The following is a 19,433-nucleotide window of genomic DNA, read 5'->3' on the forward strand; positions in this document are numbered from 1 at the left end:
GTATTCATGTATTTCAATTATTTGATGTACTCTCCATCATTTACGTTAATATTTGAACGTATGTATAATTAAATTATTTACGTCAACAATGTTAAAGTTTAAATTATTTTGTATAGCCACCCGTGTATTACCACACGGGTGCGTAGACTAGTTAAAATTATATTTGGAGATAAGTGTCACTACTTATCTTTCGAGATGAAAGAGAAGAGAACCGAATGCCTCAATCGAAGCCACCAATAACCCCGACTGAACCCATAGGCATGTGGTAGAATGTCTTTGAAATTAGGGTTTTAGTTGGTGACTGTATCTCTCTCCTCGCGTCCTCCAACCACCAACCACTCCATCTTCGATTCTCATTTTATAAATCTCGTAAGCTGTAACCCTAATATTGGAGTTTGCTGTATAATTTATTTATTTTCAACATTTTGAATCTGAAGCTTGCTATTGCTATTGTAGTAATTTGTATGCGAATTGGTTTTGTGTTATTTAGGTAAAAAGAAGAAAATGGCTTCAACTGGGGCGCAAGCATCTTTGAAGAGACGTGATTCGACGCTGACTAGAGAATCAGATATCATGACTATAACTCCATTAGGAGCTGGAAGTGAGGTTGGGAGATCTTGTGTCTTCATGACCTTCAAGGGGAAAACTATCATGGTAAATAAAGTGTTGGTTATTCATTCGGTTTCTCTTAATTATGGATTTTGATTGATGATATCTTGATTTTGGATGTTGATAGTTTGATTGTGGGATTCATCCTGGGTTTTCGGGCATGGCTGCTTTGCCTTACTTTGATGAAATCGATCCTTCTACCATTGACGTTCTTCTCATTACTCAGTAAGACTTTCCATTTCTCAATGCCAACACATCTTTTCTTCTTATGTGTATGCCTCTGCCTATTTTATCCTCTCCAACATCACTTCATTTGCTTTGCTTTCGAACTAACATTCACCGTTTCTTTTATACTCTCACCTCTGTCTGTCTTGCATTTATTCTAGTTAGCTTCACCAACAAAGGAAAGGTAGACATATATTCACACAAACCGGAGTTTTGTACAATAAGATTAGTTAGACACACACAAAAAAAAGGCTAATAAGAGTTTTCTTAGAGGAACAACATCACAAGTAATGAAACTTTCAGTGGCTTTTATGATTAGAGTTAAGCAGGAGTGACTAGTGAAACATTGAAGAAACTTGGTTACTATTAGAGGTGAAATAATTCCCAATAGCTTAAAAGGAAACATGTCAAAGTCAAATTGGCCAAACGGCTTTAGTCAGCCAAGTGCATCCATCATTAATGCATACGGAATCAATATACTACTGATTATCATTGGGAAAAAAAGTGTTTTGATCCCAATTCTCAGCCCAGCTCAGTCTGATCTGTCCATAACTTTTGATTCAACCTCTGCCAAAAGAATTTGTAACTCAGATATTAATTAGTCGAAACCGGATCAACAAATCTATGAAACAATAGTGTTACCAAAATCGAATGATACCTCCAATTGCTTCCCTGCAATAGCAAGTTTTTCCTGCAGTTTTTTTTATCATGTCGGTTTGTAAAGCCCATGTTGCCTGATAAGAACAAAAGTCAAGTGTAGAATGAGTTATTATACACATGATATAATTACATATAAACCTGGCCATTTTGATACAATTATATGTAAATGAATGATTTGGTTTATATTTTATCTCTAACGTGTCAAGAGGATAAAATAAATATATTTAGATTCTAAAGACTCAGGTCAGAGTATTAGACGGCTCCTAAATTACTACTGAAATAATATTATAAGCAAATAATCATTTTAAACTTTTGAATGATAAAAAGCATAGTTGTTAAAAGCCATCGCCTTTTGCGCCTAGGCCCATTTTTCAGGCGAGGCGAGGCAGTTGCGCCTTGAGTCGAAGAAATTGCGCTTTAATTCTCTAGGTGATGGTTCAGGTGCACATTTCGACGAGATTCCTAGATTCCGGAGAGTTTCCGGCCAAATTTTCTAAATTCCGGCAAAATTCTCGCCAGATCCATACTTTTTATCCAAGGAAAACTACTTTTCTACACTAATACACTAATATTTTAGAACTTTTGGTACTAAATAAATGATATAAAGTGTTATATAATCGATTTTGTTTATTTTATTTAAAGAATAGTATTCTTTTTCTAATACATAATATATTTTTAATTTTTTTTCATTATGCGCTTTATTTTTCTCAGGCCCTTGCTTTTTTTGCGCTTTGCGCCTAGGCCCCAGGCGAGGCCTATGCGCCTTGAGTATGCCTAGCACCTTTACTAACTATGATAAAAAGGTGCTTTGGTGACAACCCAATTCAACTCATGACCTAATCCATCCAACCAGCCCGTTTTTGCAACCTTCAGGTACATAATAGAAATTAGCGGGTGTCTATTAACCTCGAGCTCAGTTGATCTTGATGTTAGGTAACTCAGTTCAACTGCTGATTTTCCTGTACATTCTTTATATTGCACCACTTCGGCTGTTAAATCTTCAACTAGTGACAACTGTCAATCACGATTCTCTCTCACTTGATGCAAATCTCCTCTCAAGGATCCAACTTCACCAGCTAACATAAGTAAAATTTTAATATAGCAAAAGGTCGCTAATTTGAACACGGGCATTGAAAAACCAACCTTAGTAGAAACCAACTGATCCTTCTGAGACCCATGGTAGCCACGTTACCCACGTAAGTTGCTTAAATTCTCCATTTTGTAAGATTAAGCTCGGTTTGGAGCTTACTGTTATATTGTTGTAAGCTCGTGTTGTACTCTTGTAAATCATTGAGCGATATTATCTGGAAAATTAATATAATGTTAGATTTTATTAATATTAGGCAAATTGGATTTCAATAATCCAAACTGTGACCGACAATTTGGCTAGTGTCACTCCTAAGTTTCATTTTTGTTGGCAAGGGCAATCACACTGGCATAATCATCCAAGATTTACACTTGATTTCCACTCAAAACTCGTTCATGAGCAAAATGGGGAATTTTGTTTTATGGTGCTGCACAGCATTAGTTCCAATGCTGCAGTCTATAAAAATCGTTCTTTCCAAACTTTTTTAATTATAATCTAAACATTATATTGCAACTGTGTGCAGTTTTCACTTGGATCATGCTGCATCCCTTCCCTATTTTCTGGAAAAGGTTTTGTTACTTTTATCGAGCTTCAGTTACCTTATGTCATCTCACTTTTTTTTAATGTTATGTTTAGATATTAGCTGAGTACAATTGGTTGCTTTTCAGACCACCTTCAAGGGAAGGGTCTTCATGACTCATGCAACCAAGGCTATTTACAAGTTGCTTTTGTCCGACTTTGTGAAAGTGAGTAAAGTTTCAGTTGAAGACATGTTATTTGATGAACAAGACATCCTACGTTCTATGGATAAAATTGAGGTTTGTTCTAATCACAGTTACTACGTTTACCTATACCTTAGGAGTTGCATTCAATTCCTTAAGCTTAATGCTAATGTTTAAATAACCGAAGCATCTCTTTTTTCTTTTGTATTGTTTATTCTTTCATTCATCATAGTTTTAGTTTTCTATCACACTGTTCTGTCTCTCTTTTTTTTTTTTTACTTTACAGAAGGAATCGTAAAAATTGTTTTAGTTTGCATATCGGATTTGACTGTCTGCTTTTTCATTCTTTGATTATATTATATATTTATGTTATGTTTAAGAATATGTAACAGGTACAAATAGAATATATCTATTTTTTAATCATATTAAGTTTACAAGATTATTAATATTAGTAAGTTTACATGATAAGAATGTTAATTTTTGCTTGATTTTAATCTACATAATAGTGTCTCCTTTATTGTATTCATTTTACATGATCATATATGATAAAGTTTACAAAACAGTTATTACATCTATTATGTCTTTGTTTGTTTGTAATCTGCATAACAGTGTTTTTCTCTTTGAATATATTCAGTTTACATGATTTATATATATCATCCAATCTTTAAATAGCGATTCTAATCTGTTCTTTTTTGTTTTTATTAGTTGATATTGTGAAAATCTTTGTTGGATTTGGGAGATTCATAGGTTATATAAGTATATATTGTATTTTATTGACCGTTGCTAGTCGTGTTACATCCTCCTCGGCATTTTTCACATCATCCAATGTCTTTGGGATGAATGACTAAATAAATCAAGACAAAACAATCAAAAATAAACAAGAAACACAAAAAGAGAACCAAGACCAAGTGGTTGTTGAGTTGGTCCCAAATACTATTTGTCCAAAACTCCAAACCCTTTTTTCTAAGCAGTTAATGTTGGTCCAAATTTATATTGTTTCAAATAATTAGGTTGTTGACTAGGAAGGTTTAGAAAGTTCTTTGCATTGAAAATGCACTTGGCGATTTCAAACCATACAGTATTTCCCGGTAAAAATATTTTTTCACCTATTTAGCATGTGAGAGACGAATTGGTCCATTTATAAGTAAACGGGTCAAGCTTGTTTCCTCTAAATAACCAACTGTTCACATGTAAACCTCACTTCTGCAACCCCCCGGTTGCCCTCAAATACTCAGACAATCGAATCGTCCCTCCAGTTGTCCAATCACCCCCTTTGTTCCTGTTACGAGTGACAGACAGTAGACCAATCAGAAACTGAATGCTCTATTTTCGTCCCAAACCAACTTATATCAAAAGAGTTTCTAGATATTGCGGCCCTTCTCAAGTGGGGGCCCAAATACCTAGCTTGAGTTAGATCCCTTATGGGCTGGCCATGCCTACTACGGGTGCAAAATGGAGAGATCTGGTGAGTCGGGTAACGGGTCAAAACTGAAATGAATGAATCATAACAGGTCAGTTTGGCCCACTTTTCATATGAGTTCATCATTAGTTAATGTATTACATGAATACGACAAAAAATGTTTAAAAAGTAATCAACTGTTAAAATCTGACTATAGATGATGAGATTGTCTTATATTTTAGTGTTTGAAGGCTAACAAGTTAAAATATTAGCTATAAATAACTTTTTAGTATTTTTTTGATGAAGAACTCCTCACATACGTGATGCGCGTGCTTCGCGCATTGCGCATCACGCATCGGCATTTGGGTCAAAATGCATCAGATTGCTACACGCTTTTTAAAACCAAGAGTGTTTTATGTGATGCACACCTGTATGAAAACAGCATCTGCAGAAACCTCATCCTCTCTGGCCAAAACTTTCTTTTAAAGTTGCTTCATAATGCACCTCCTCCAAATAACTGTCCTCACCTCATTGATTGACGGGTCAACAATAAAGTCAAACAATTTCTAGTTAGTCGTTACAGCAATTCCATGTTTGTTTAAAAAATCCTGCATGCCATGACAGCATGAATGAGTTACTTCAGGGGGCAAATGGGTGGGTTGTATAACAGGTCAGATGTCCAAACCAGAAATGTTCTGTTCGGTTCAAAATAGCTGAAAACATTAGGTCCAAATTTTGAAACAGTTCTAATAAATAACTAGCAAGTTATATATGATTGCAAAAAGTAAATATAAGAAGACTTGTCTCATGGTAAGGTATGTTATACAGTCTATAGTTGATATCTTTATCGGTCCCCTGGTGAGTTATCGGTTTGATATCGGTACCGATATTATTGGCGATAATGACCGATATATCACCGATTTTCCCGATATGAATACCTTTCTTCTTATTGCTGCTATGAGTTTTATAAGTCTTAATTGTTAATTATTAGTGTTAAATGTTAGCGTTTTAAGTCTTTATCAGTTCCTACTTGCTAGTGTTTTGCAAGTTGCAAAAGGGTAATTTGTTAATGGTAGGAGAGTATACTAAATTGTTAGGGTTAAATTGCTATATATATATATATATATATTAATTTAGCATGATATTAAAATTACCGACATCCCACCGCGGTTACCGATATCTCAAATTTCAGTCCTTGACCGATATCCGATTTTTTACCGCATTAACTACATATAGAGATCATACAGAGTAGTTCTAAGAATATAATTACACAACTGTCCTTAGTTTTAACGAACTAATTATCTGATTCTGTATATTGATATTATGATATTTTGTTTATTTTCTGATAAATTGAATTGAATTGACTTGTTAGATTAAATCATGGAATTTGATCTCCACCTTTTGCAGGTAATTGACTTCCATCAAACCCTAGAAGTCAACGGCATCCGCTTCTGGTGTTACACAGCCGGACATGTCCTTGGTGCGGCCATGTTCATGGTAGACATAGCCGGTGTTCGTGTACTCTACACGGGTGATTACTCACGTGAAGAGGACCGCCATCTTCGAGCCGCTGAGCTACCTCAGTTTTCCCCAGATGTATGCATAATCGAGGCAACTTATGGAGTCCAACTTCACCAACCGAGACACATTCGTGAGAAACGGTTCACAGACGTCGTCCATTCAACCGTTTCACAAGGAGGCCGCGTCCTAATTCCCGCTTTTGCCCTTGGTCGTGCACAAGAATTACTGTTAATCCTTGACGAATACTGGTCAAATCACCCCGAGTTACACAATGTCCCGATATATTACGCGTCCCCACTCGCAAAACGTTGCATGGCCGTCTATCAAACTTACATAAACGCAATGAATGAAAGGATCCGTACCCAATTTGCAAGTTCGAACCCGTTTGATTTCAAGCATATTTCACCTTTAAAAAGTATCGAGGAATTTAACGATGTGGGACCGTCGGTGGTGATGGCTAGTCCAGGTAGTCTTCAAAGTGGGTTATCTAGACAGTTATTTGACAAGTGGTGTGCCGAGAAGAAAAACGCTTGTCTCATACCTGGTTATGTCATTGAAGGTACATTAGCGAAAACCATAATCAACGAGCCTAAAGAAGTCACTCTTATGAACGGGTTAACCGCACCACTCAACATGCAGGTGCACTACATTTCATTCTCGGCTCACGCTGATTCCGCTCAGACGACTACTTTTCTCGAAGAACTTATGCCTCCGAATATAATTCTCGTTCATGGTGAAGCCAACGAAATGGGCCGGCTTAAACAAAAGCTTATAACGCATTTCACAGACCGCAACACTAAACTCTACACTCCAAAGAATTGCCAGTCTGTTGAAATGCCGTTTAATGTAGAGAAAATGGCAAAGACGATTGGGAAATTAGCTGAACAAACTCCAGATAATGGTGAAAACGTAAGCGGGTTATTAGTGAGAAAAGGGTTCTCGTATCAGATTATCGCACCCGATGATCTTCACGTATTTTCTCAGCTTTCGACTGCTAATGTCACCCAAAGGATAACCATCCCGTATTCCGGTGCATTTGGTGTAATAAAACATAGACTCAAACAGATATATGAAAGCGTCGAGTCTGTACCAGATGAGGAATCCGGGGTGTTGACTTTGCGGGTTCATGAACGGGTTACAGTGAGGCAAGATTCAGAGAATCATCTGTCATTGCAATGGACGGCTGACCCGATCAGTGACATGGTGTCGGATTCTGTTGTGGCTTTGGTGTTGAACGCGAGTCGGGAAATGCCAAAAGTGGTGGAAGAAGTGAAAGATGAAGCGGTTGAAGAACAGAAGAAAAGTGAGAAGGTAGTGCATGCTCTGTTATTGAACTTGTTTGGGAATGTCAAATATGGGGAAGATGGAAGGTTGGTGATAACTGTGGACGAAAACGTGGCGTATCTTGATAAACAAAAAGGGGAAGTCGAGAGCGAAAACGAGGGTTTGAAGGAACGAGTGAAAGTGGCATTTCGGAGAATTCAAACCGCTGTGAAGCCCATTCCGGTATCGGGTATGTGATGGTAGTTTTCTTGTTTAGATGTCGGTTTATAGTCTAGTCGTCCAAACTGTGCACTCTCGTGGAGTCGTTTATGAATCTTGTGTTGTTTGGTGGTTATAGTAATCATTGTATTGTTGTTGATGAAAACAAGGAGATATTGGTTCTATATTCGGTTTCAAACTGACTAAACAAAACAAAACTCAACACCAACCGGAATTTAAATGATTTTACACATATTTTGTTGTTTACACATTCTGATCTTTAATAAGTTTTAAGTTTAATATTTGGCCTAAAGTTATATTTTTTCTTCCTTTTTAACTGATTTACACTACAACCCTTAAATTTTAACAAAGTTGTCATTTTGAGTTCTTATAAATTTCCAGTTACATGATTTTTTATGGGTTTCGTTTTTATATTAACGCTCCACACGAGTTAGGTTTATCTACGTTTCGACGTAAATTTTTATAATGTTGTTTCTAAACCAACCAGTTGTTTGAAACAGTTTTTTTTAAACCATTCAGTTTTTAAACTGCCCAGTGCTCATATTTAAATACACTAATGTGACGTGTTTTTATGTTAATTTTGTAACGTTCTTTTTAAACCAATATATTTTAAGCTATGTTTTTTTTGTTAAGTTGATTTCCTTCTGGCATGAGCATGGTGGTGTGAATTTCTGACATGATACGAAAACACAATAAGAACCTAACAAATTTAGGGTTTACTTTAGGCTAATCGGATTTACGTCACCTTTGGCTCGATTTGTGACCATGTTTAACTAGATATTAAATGGGTCATGTTCATTTTGACCTACGGTTTCACAAGTTGGCCCCTCTAACTTGTTAAATCTGTTCTAACTTATAACTGGGCAAATGAAATATTTTATGTCATAATTTAAAAGTTAAAGATAAATGATTATCATTTTTTTTTTGTGTTTGAAAGTAATAAAACATTTATAAGTTTTGCTATAAATTTGTATTTAAATGTATTTGTGTCAATCCGTTAAAAGTCATGTCATGTTTGAGTTTACGTGTTTGACACGGTTTTCTAGTTTGAGTCGAGTTCAACCTGTCAATGCGCAAATATGACCCATTTACCCCTCTTAGTATGAACCCGCATTACCTTATTTAGTTTGACGTGTTTTAAAGGTTTACTTGTTTTGAAATAAACTACTTATAGGCTTTTACTGTGTCAATTAATTTGCACTTAGAGGAAAATATGAAAAGAAAAATAAGTGAAGGTAGCAAATGGTACAAAGCAAACCTAGAGGAGAGAATTAAAAAAACTTTAAGGCAACAGAAAACTCGACCACAGTGGGAGTCGAACCCACGACCTTCTGATCCGAAGTCAGACGCGCTAATCCACTGCGCTATGCGGTCAACTTGTTTAGCATTCTACTTATTATATATATAACAAGTAACAACCTCAACTTATCTTAGCACTTGTTTTGCTTGGTTTTATACTTTTATTTATTTGAAGTATTTTGTTAGTAGACACTTATACCAAGCAATTCCATGTAGTACGTAAATATTTAATGGTTGGTTGATTGAACAGGAAATGCTTACTACTTGAGTTTGTTACTACGAGTATCCAAATGGGGCTCTCCGATCATAGATCTAGCAATGTCAAAGCTGTCTAGACGAACCACATTATTAATACACCCCCTCTTTCTCTCATCCTCTCAAAATCTCATATGTCGGCATTTGTCCTCGTGGATTTCTTTCTTCTTTTCTTCTCCAGATTAATCAGCATGTATATACTACTAAGTGAAACCATTGTAGATGATATAATGATTAATGTTTTTTTATACCATCTAATGACTACCACATATACTCCAAAACTAAAATCGAAGAAATGTAACCCTTAAAGGTCATCTGCCTAATGAAAGTTGTGTATCATTGATTAAAGATGTAGAAGTAATTAAAATCAACCTCAAAAATAATTGAGGGATGAGACCATATATTTATAATAAAGGATTACAAGGGTTTCTCCTATAATTGAGGAGAATCATAAAAATAACAAGGAAATAAAATAATTACAACTATTACAATATTTACAAATCGTTTCCGTTAATACCCCCTTCAATCGAAACGGTGGCGGTCCAAGACGAAGCATTTTACGAAAGACTTCAAACTGCGCACCCTGAAGACTCTTGGTAAATATGTCAGCTATCTGAAGATTGGTTGGAACAAATTTTGTATAAAGCTTACCAGAGCTGACCAACTCCCGAATGAAGTGATAATCCAGATCAATATGTTTGGCACGTTTATGAGAGACTGGATTTTGAGTCATGAACAAAGCACTCTTATTGTCACAAAGCAATGTTGGACGATCAGGAGGAAGCGCAATTCTTGTAGGAGATAAGTAACCCAAAGAGTTCAGCAGCGGTGTTTGCCATAGCACGATTTTCAGACTCACATCTGGACCGAGAGACAGTAGGCTGCTTCTTCGCACTCCAAGACACTAAATTTCCTCCTAGAAAGATAGAATAACCATAGGTAGAATGTCGTATATCAAGACAGCGGGCCCAATCAGCATCTGAGTAACCAACTACTGATGGTGTGTGTGGACGAGTGTAGGTGAGACCAAAGGAAATCGTTCCTTTCACATAGCGAAGGAGACGCTTGACAGCTTGAAAGTGATCAAGTGTCGGATGATGCAAAAATTGTTAAAGTTGGTTTACCGCATAAGACAAATCAGGTCTTGTAATTGTCAAGTATTGCAAGGCACCCACCAATGAACGATATAAAGTAGGATCAGAATGAGCCACACCATCAGCCGAGAAAGATTCATGCGGTGAAAGAGGCGTAGCGACCGGTTTGGAATCGTATATATTGGCCCGAAGAAGAATATCCTTAGCATACTTAGCCTGAGTGAGAAACAAACCCGAGGAAGTGTAAACAATTTCTAAGCCCAGAAAATAATTTAGATCCCCAAGATCTTTAATCGCAAACTCTCGATGAAGATGTGAAATAAAGAGATTGATAATAGATTCATCATTACCGGTCAAGATAAGATCGTTCACATACACAAGAAGATACATGATATGAGAGTCCTTTCGAAGAACAAAGAGAGATGTATCCGCACGACTACACGTAAATCCGTAAGCTAGAAGAAACGTGCTCAACCGCTGAAACCAAGCACGCGGAGCCTGCTTCAAACCATAAAGAGCCTTGGAGAGTTTGCAAACGTGATTCGGATACTGAGAACTCACAAAGCCAGGAGGTTGCTCTATAAAAACAGTTTCACTCAAGGTGCGTTTAAGAAAAGCATTTTTAACATCAAGTTGGTGTAGTTTCCAATTGTTAAGAACAACAAGAGAAAGAACAATATGAACCGTTGATGCTTTTACAACCGGACTAAAAGTGTGCGAATAATCCAATCCCGGTATTTGAGTAAAGCCCCTAGCCACCAGACGCGCCTTATAGCGTTCGATAGAACCATCAGAGTGATATTTAATTCTAAACACCCATTTTGAACCCACAACATTGGTGGATGGCGGCCGGGGAACCAACGTCCAAGTGCGGTTGTGTTGTAGAGCATCAATTTCTTCAATCATGGCGGCCATCCGTAAAGGATCCTTGGCTGCAGACTTAAAACCACGAGGTTCGGTAACAGAAGACAGGGCAACATGCAAAGCATAGGAGTTAAGGCATGCAAGATCCGCTTAGTATTTGGGCTTAAAAATTCCTGCGTTAGATCGGGTCATCATAGGATGACTGTTAGCTGAGGTATGAGATGAAGCCGGTCCAGAAACCCGATCGGATTCGGGCATGGACTTAGAAACAGTCACAGGCTCGGTAAGAATAGTGGACTCGGAGACAGACGCGACTGGTGTTGGGCCGGTTTGCGGCTGAAGTGAGGAAGCGGCTGGGCTGCTTGGTGAATCGGATGTAATGGGCTCTGTAAATGGAGCTGGGCCAGTTGGGTGTTCGGTTGGAGTTGGGCATGGAGAGGAGACACAAAGTGGACATGGAACTGATGAATTGGAAGATGTAGTTGCTATTGGGCTAGGCATGGGTTTAGAGGATGTTGATGTAGGATGAGGTATATCATCAGTAAAGGCTGAAAGTACCAAGCCTTGTAGATCCATAGTGCCATGAGTGTCTTTGAAAGGAAAAAATAATCTCATTGAAGCGAGCATGACGGGTGATAAATATCCGGTTAGTGACTGGATCTAAGCAACGAAACCCTTTATGAGAGGAGCTATAGCTGAGGAAAACACATGAAATACTCTGTGGCTCAAGTTTATGCTTGGCGTAGTCCCGTAAATAAGGAAAAACTTGACACCCGTAAACGCGAAAATTTGAGTATTGTGGCAACATATGAAAGGGGACTTGGAATGGGGACTTGTTCTCTAATACAGGAGATGGCACACAGTTAATAATGTAGGTGGCCAAAGAAAATGCGTCCACCCAAAAATTAGCCGGAACGTGAGCATTAAATAACATAGCAAGACCCGTTTCAACTATATGGCGATGTTTACATTCAGCGCGGCCGTTTTGTTGAGGCGTGTATGGACAAGAATATCTATGAAAAGTTCCATTATCTTCAAATATTTTCCGAACCGTGTGATTAACAAACTCGGTACCACCATCACTCTGAAACACTTTGATTTTTCTCGAGCATTGTGTTTGAACTAGATTAATAAAAACGGGTAAAACTGAATAAAATCCTGTCTTAGTTTTGAGTGGATAAAACCACATAAACCTGGAATAATCATCAATAAAGATCACATAATAACGATAACCATCTGTAGATGTAACGGGAGCGGGTCCCCATAAATCCCAATGAACCAAGTCTAACGGAAAAGATGCACGTTTTTCATTATTAATAAAAGATAAACGTTGTCCCTTTGCAAGTTGACATGAATTACATATAGTGGGTTTAGGCAATAAAGAAGTAACAGACAAAACACCAGTCTTGTTCAAAATAGAAATAACATCAAAAGAAACGTGACCTAAACGAGAATGCCATAACTCATAAGAAGCTTTATTAGAAACAGCTGCGACAACCCTCACAAATCCAGGTATCCGTACCAATTAATTAATATTTAATTGGTACATACATACTCATGCATCATAAATATGTATAAATTGCTTTCTGTTTTCTGAATAAACTGCTTGATTACTGTGCTTGATTACAATTATGAATAAACTGCTTTCTGTTTTCTGATACATACATACTCATGCATCATACTTTATTACTGTCACTCTATTTATTACACACAAACATAGTGACAAACTTGATGCACAAAGCACAGTTAGCACAGTGAGCGGATAACCTAGTAAACATGCTGACATTGCCAGCACTAGACAGACATTGTTTCTGAGGCCAGTATGAGCCGGGAATAGATTACTACACTAGTAGGGAGTGTAGGGAGGTGAGGATCATAAAACTGCGTCACTAGGTGATAGTTATAGTGCCCGGAAGTGCCAAAAACATACTTTAATTACAAAATTCTGCACTACATACAAAAATTCAGCATTTAACAATGCTAGTTAAGTGCAAAAACTTGGTAAAATAGTCCTAGACACTTTCCAAAGTGTAGGGAAATTTAATGTGTCACTAAAACAATATAAAAGACACTTAAAAGCTTTATTTAGCACTTTAACGGATCAATATCCAACCGGACTTTACTCGGAACATAAAAATATTGCCAAAAACATTGTTTTTTACTTTTCTGAGCTAGTTAGGGTCCCCGAACACCCTAACACCCTTTATATTACATAACACACTTAATACACTAACTAAATACTTAAATCCTAACCAACTAAGTAACCAAGTTCCATCACCACCCAACCCCCCTACCCCCCTTGTTGACGGTTACAAGGGGTGGTGCACCCCCTTGTTTCCTTTGATTATTTAATTGTGGTTGTGGGGTATCTAGAGGACATATTACATGATGTTTAATCTTGTAATTGGATTATAAATATACACACAAGATCATCAACATCTCTCATCACACCACACAACAAACACCCACTTCTCTTCCCTTCTTCCTCCCTCACGGCCGAACCCACACCACCACCATACCACCACCTTCAACCTTTGTTCAAGCCATTTTCACACATACAAAGAAGCAAGGAGTCCTACAAACAAGCCCGGTGCTCTTGGAAGTTCAAGAACCACTCTAGTTTCCTTTTATCCACCGCTTTTACGCCTTGTTTCTTCCCTAGCCTTGTGCTAGTAGTAAGTGCTTCTAATCATCATCTTGATCTTGTTTTTGGTGGTTAATAGATGATTTAATGGTGAAAAAGTAAGAAACACTAAAGAACATGAACAAGTCTTAAACATAAAGAAATAAAAGGTGGATAAAGAGAAAATATGTGTGTAAATCATGTAGATCTTGTGTAGTTGTGATTGTTTGATGTTGTTTGATAGTAAAAGTAGGATGGATCATCATCTAGACATGCTAGTTCATGTTCAAGAACATGAACTAGTAAGATGTAAGAGTTAGAAACATGAAGGATGATGAAACCATCCACCCATGAACTTGAAACTTGAATAAACATAATTTTTCTTGAAAAATAAGGTTATAAACTTGTAGATCTAAAGATCTACAAGTGGTTTTTCGGAAGAACCAAGCGAAAAATACTAGTTTTGTTAAAACCCGGATATTTTACGAACTAGAAGCATTTTTGGTAAACAAACAAGTGTGTAAACACTTGTGTAACAAGAAAATTTAACAAGGAAATATTTTTGTGAAGCTTGACTAGAAGTTGTTAAACTTCCAATTCTTTAAAAATAAAGTTTTCAAGAAACTAATCTTATTTTTAAAGATAACAAGACCTACTAAATGTGCTAGTGGTTTACTACAAATTTTTACAAAACCTTCAAGTTCATGAGTTTATGATTTAGTCTCATTTTATCAAGATTAGTGATTAAATATTGTATATATTGTTGATTGATGATTGTTGATTGAAATTTCAAAAGAAAATGATATGCTAAAAGCATGGACACCTCCATTTACAGAGGAAACTCTGGCGAAATTTTTCCAGAAATATAACACTTAGAAATATTTTTCTGACAAATATTTACAAATATATTTTTAACTTGTTTTCAAAAATAAACTTCGCCATGATTTTTATTACAAAAATTACCAAGTATCGGAGGTGGATTTTCGTATATAAAACTTGATAAATATATATTTAGAATATATATTTTATAGTAAAACTCTTGTGTGATTATGTGTTTATTTTGTGAATTAGATATATTATTTTTAGGGTAAAAATAATATAACTTGAAATATCATGAAATTACAACTCCAAAATGATACCAACGCTCACACAAAATAAATATTTAAGTTATACAAGTATCGTAAAACAACGCGAACTTTAAAATGTAACTTATGTATTTTTCAGAAAAATACTCCTATTTGTACATTTTTGTGAAAATATAATTTTGGAAAAATTTATGAAATAAAATATAATATTTTTGGGAAAAATATATATATATATATATTGGGATTAAAAACATTTTAAACAAAGTAATTAAAATATATTTTCAAGTGAGACTTAAAAATATATTTTCGGAATTATAAAACACACATGTATTATTACCCCTATCCTTGGGAAGGAATATACTTATAAAATAATTAAGAAGTGTAAATACGAAATAGTTGTCTAACTATTTCCCAAAAATGTTAAACCTTAAGCCAAGGCACGACCGTCCGTCTAATAGGAATTAATACGTGTAGGTCGTCATGCAGCAGGTTGATTTGGGATCGACTATTTCTCGAGACGCACTTCTGTGAGTTCATGTCCCCCTTTTCTCTTTACTGTTTTCAGTTTTATACTTCGGGGGTGAAATACATGCGGCAACTATTACAAACATTTAGTACATGGTATGGTTAGCGTAGGGAGGGTTTATACTACTAGATCATGTGAGGGGTGGGTACAACACTCGAGGCCATTAATCCTCTTTGTTAGGACCGAGGGACACAAGAGTGATAGATCTACTTGGGTGTAGCGAGCCCACACCCGTGAGGCCGGGGAGGCCCATAGAGGTGACTGTGTCTTACAGCCGAAGCCCGGTACAAATTTGCTAGGTTTGAGTTTCCCTGCACTTTCTCACGCATACTAGTGGCTTTGCAACCCATTGGTGATCTCTTTTTCCTTATTGCTACATACCAGGGACTTTTATACATACTTCAAAGGTTTATTCATACTCACTTTTACATGAACTCGCTCAACTTTTTGTTGATTTTTCAAATTACATGTATTTCAGGAAATTAGGGATCTGGCAAGGTATGCTATGTCGTCAAGCTGCGTAGAAGAAATGATGTCATCCGAGTTTAGGGATTGTGACTTTTTCCTGGACGAGTCACAAGTCTTAAACTGTGTTTTTAATTCACGTCTTATGGTTGTGTCGTATGAACAAGATTTTTATTATGTCATGTTGTAATTCGTTGCATGTGTCGACTTTTGAAAACAATGTTGTCGTATTTTACTTTTTAAACTTAAATTAATGGATGAACATCATGGTTTTATTTTCATATAGCATTGTTGTGATTATGCTAAGGTATTAAGAAGTCACACCAAATAAACCCACGCTTCCGCAAAGCCAGGGTGTGACAGCTTAGTATCAGAGTATAGATCATAGCGAACTAGGATTCTTTCTCGAGTCTAGACTATGATCACTAGGGCTCTCACGAAAACATTTTTACATTGCATACATTACGTCCAGATCCAGGACACAAAACATTTTTACAAACAATAAGTATGAGCACTTTTCCAAATTTATGGTTCAGTACAGGAGACTGAGGGAGTTCAGCCCTAAAGGCTGGGGAGGTTCAGTCATGTAGACTGGGGGGCCAATCTTTGAGATTGGGGAGGTTTTGGTCTGTGAGGCCAGGGAGTTAGTCTGAGAGACTAGGATGTTCAGTCTGAGAGGCTGGGAGGGTAGTCTAGTGAGACTAGGATAATTACTTGTTTGCTTTATGGTGACTTACATGTTTATTTGATCTTATGTTGATTATTTGTGCATATGTGTGATTGTGTTACAGACATCATGCCATCATCCTCAAACACAGGAGTTTCAGACACCTTAGATCCCATGGCGATCGTATCAGATGACGAGATTCCGTCAGAGCAAGAGGTCTACACATCAGACACCAACAGCACTGACGACGACGATTTCCAGCCGTTCGCGCTACCTGACGTCGGAGTTGAGCGTGCTGATGGCCTTCCTGCCGGGGATTTACCACTTGCGGTGATCCCTGCTCCTATATCGCTTGCTGCTTACCCAGTAGTGGACATGCCCCTTGATGTTGTTTCTGACGACGACATCGATCTGTTTGAGGAGGACCCACCTGAGGCTGACCATGAGGGCGGGGCCCCCATTGTTGCTGATACCATTCTACCCATTGCAGAGGCCCCTGCAGAGGAGCTTCCTGCCGGTTCACCTGTCCCAGATTCCTTCGAATCTGTGGCATCTGTGTCCGTACACGCTCAGGGAGTGCATCATCACTCTCATGACGCCGACCCAAACATGGCGTTATCAGCTGCATCTGCTCCCGCACACGACTTTGAGTTTGATCACGATGCTGATGATGATTTTGATCCAGTCTTTCCCCCTGGTTTTGATCCCGACCAGGATATCGAGTTCATTCACTTAGACCAGCCCCTAGAGGAGCTTGTAGCCCCTATCGATCCTTAGTTTGATGATCCAGCTGATTTTGATATGGATTTTGTTGACCCGGAGCCTGCTGTGGCCCCAGAGCCTTTAGCCGCTCCTGACCCTGCATTAGAGCATGACCTTGTTCATGATGATGCACCAGCCATTGCACCCTTTATTGCTGATCATCCTGTTGTTGCTCTACCATTGGTGGATGATCATGTTGTTGACACTCCTGTTGACGCTCCACTCTTGATAGAGGATCCTGTTGTTGCACTATTTCCTGATCCTGTGTCGGTGCTATTCGACCGTGCACCTTTTGCTACTCATATAGATCCACGTTACGCCGACACCCGTAATGGGTGGATTGATGACGATGATGATTACCCACCTTTTGTGCGACCTGTTACACCTCCAGTAGCCCCCGTTTCAGCACCCATTTCTGCACCCACTGATATCCCACTGATTCCCCCACACATCACAGATGCTCATCGCACTGATCTCCCTGTTACGTTCCTTCAGGACATACCGCCACCACGTCCTGGGGAGGGGTCATCTAGGCAGCCGCCTATTCCTGTTCCACCCATGTTGTCATCCCTTTTCCATTCACATCATAGTTTCCCCATGTTGCACCACCTACTGCACCGTCCTTCACTCCATCGAGCGAGCCATTCTTATGGACTACGCCCCCTATCATGCCACTGTCTGATCCATATCACCCATACCATGTTTGGTACTCTACGGAGGACATCCTTACTTCCTTGATGATATAGCAGGAGGCATTGACACATCGTATTCAGGAGTTGGAGAGAGCTCAACGACCACCTTGCCATTGTCAGACCCCATTCGCAGCATCACACCCTCCTCGACCACTTTCACCTGATTCAGACGTCCGTTTCTTGACTTCCGAGCAGCAGATAGCATATTTGTTGCGCGTCTGTCGTGCTTTAGAGCAGGACTGGTTACATATGCGTCGCCTGTATTACTCTCATTTTCCTCCTCCTCCTCCGCCATCAGCATAGGCATTTTGATTCGACGCAGATAGACTTTTGGTGAGAGGACCGCGATTGTGCATACTATACAGCTTTTTGAAGACCGCATTTTGATGACATTACTTTTGATGTTTAGCTTTTGATGGTTGCTGTAGTTGGTTAAACAGTTCAGATGAGGGCGATGTGGTCCTTAGTCACTTTTGATGTAAGATACAGTTACAAAACTTGTAAACACCATTGTGGTCTTGATTTATGATACCGCAATCGCAGTATTCTCATTATATGTGATGTTGGATTGATTGTTTATATTCTATAACATGTGATGTTATGTGCTTGATTAATTTGTAACATGAGATGTTATGTGCTTGATGAATGTTATTACATACCCATATTAATTACCTGACCAACGTAAAACATCTTTTAGAAGATGCCACCAAGACGTGATCCGCGCATGCCCACTAATGAGGCAGAACTTCAAGGAATCATTGCCGCTGCTATCGCGCAATATGCTGCTTCTCATGCAGAAACAAGTGGAAATATCTCTCAAAACCACGAAATAACAATCCACCAAATGGTAATGTTAAGTCGTTGAGATATACTATGATACATTTGGATATTTTTAGCACGTTCGCTGATACCATTTGTAAATTGAAACGTATGTGCAGGGTGCACTTACAAGCAATTTCTCGATTGCAAGCCCGTGAATTTCGACGGCACAGGAGGTGCTGTTGCGTTTGTTAGATGAGCTGAGAAACTGAGTATGTTCTTAGAATGAGCAAGTGTGCCCCCGAGCAACAAGTGACCTACATCTCAGGGCTATTTCTGGATGGAGCCCTATCCTGGTGGAATTTGCAAGTGCAAACTCTTGGTGTAGCTGCTGCTTATGCGATGTCATGGAATGAGCTGAAGGAGCTCATGAGAAGGAAGTACTGCTCACGTGATGAAATTCAGAAGCTAGAGACTGAATATTGGCATCTAAAAATGGAAGGTCCTAAGATTGCGGAGTATGTTCAGAGATTCCACGATTTGTCCCATGTAGTGCCATACATGGTTACACCAGAGTTCAAACGTATCGAGCGCTTTATCTGGGGATTGGCACCTC

The 19,433-nt window shown here is 38.1% G+C and overlaps 2 protein-coding genes and 1 non-coding gene across 3 annotated transcripts; 2 read left to right on the forward strand and 1 right to left on the reverse strand.

Annotated features, from left to right (window-relative positions):
• The first annotated feature begins 186 nt into the window (after window positions 1-186).
• On the forward strand, window positions 187-7,958 carry LOC110921719 (cleavage and polyadenylation specificity factor subunit 3-I). Its single transcript, XM_022166062.2, has 6 exons — window positions 187-369; window positions 491-654; window positions 737-834; window positions 3,105-3,150; window positions 3,250-3,399; window positions 6,110-7,958. Exons 2-6 carry the CDS (start codon window positions 505-507, stop codon window positions 7,742-7,744), a joined length of 2,079 nt encoding a protein of 692 aa, XP_022021754.1. The 5' UTR covers window positions 187-369; window positions 491-504; the 3' UTR covers window positions 7,745-7,958.
• A 1,068-nt stretch (window positions 7,959-9,026) lies between these two features.
• On the reverse strand, window positions 9,027-9,100 carry TRNAR-UCG. The gene has a single exon. It is a non-coding gene; the product is annotated as a tRNA-Arg (tRNA).
• A 2,517-nt stretch (window positions 9,101-11,617) lies between these two features.
• Window positions 11,618-18,535, forward strand: LOC110924840 (fibrous sheath CABYR-binding protein-like). Its single transcript, XM_022168826.1, has 4 exons — window positions 11,618-11,735; window positions 16,729-17,360; window positions 17,427-17,926; window positions 18,487-18,535. Exons 1-4 carry the CDS (start codon window positions 11,618-11,620, stop codon window positions 18,533-18,535), a joined length of 1,299 nt encoding a protein of 432 aa, XP_022024518.1.
• Window positions 18,536-19,433: the final 898 nt, after the last annotated feature.

Source organism: Helianthus annuus, chromosome 6 (assembly GCF_002127325.2).
Source record: "Helianthus annuus cultivar XRQ/B chromosome 6, HanXRQr2.0-SUNRISE, whole genome shotgun sequence".
Taxonomy (NCBI): domain Eukaryota; kingdom Viridiplantae; phylum Streptophyta; class Magnoliopsida; order Asterales; family Asteraceae; genus Helianthus; species Helianthus annuus.

What these genes read in the sequence shown, in the direction of transcription:
- LOC110924840 (XM_022168826.1), top strand. Translation starts at nt 11,618, where the DNA reads ATGGGCTCTGTAAATGGAGCTGGGCCAGTTGGGTGTTCGGTTGGAGTT. An exon ending in TGTAGTTGCTATTGGGCTAG is followed by an intron (nt 11,736 to 16,728) that starts GCATGGGTTTAG and finishes ATTGTGTTACAG; the next exon opens with ACATCATGCCATCATCCTCA. An exon ending in CCTATTCCTGTTCCACCCAT is followed by an intron (nt 17,927 to 18,486) that starts GTTGTCATCCCT and finishes TGGTTGCTGTAG; the next exon opens with TTGGTTAAACAGTTCAGATG.
- LOC110921719 (XM_022166062.2), top strand. Translation starts at nt 505, where the DNA reads ATGGCTTCAACTGGGGCGCAAGCATCTTTGAAGAGACGTGATTCGACG. An exon ending in TCAAGGGGAAAACTATCATG is followed by an intron (nt 655 to 736) that starts GTAAATAAAGTG and finishes GGATGTTGATAG; the next exon opens with TTTGATTGTGGGATTCATCC. An exon ending in TTCCCTATTTTCTGGAAAAG is followed by an intron (nt 3,151 to 3,249) that starts GTTTTGTTACTT and finishes GTTGCTTTTCAG; the next exon opens with ACCACCTTCAAGGGAAGGGT.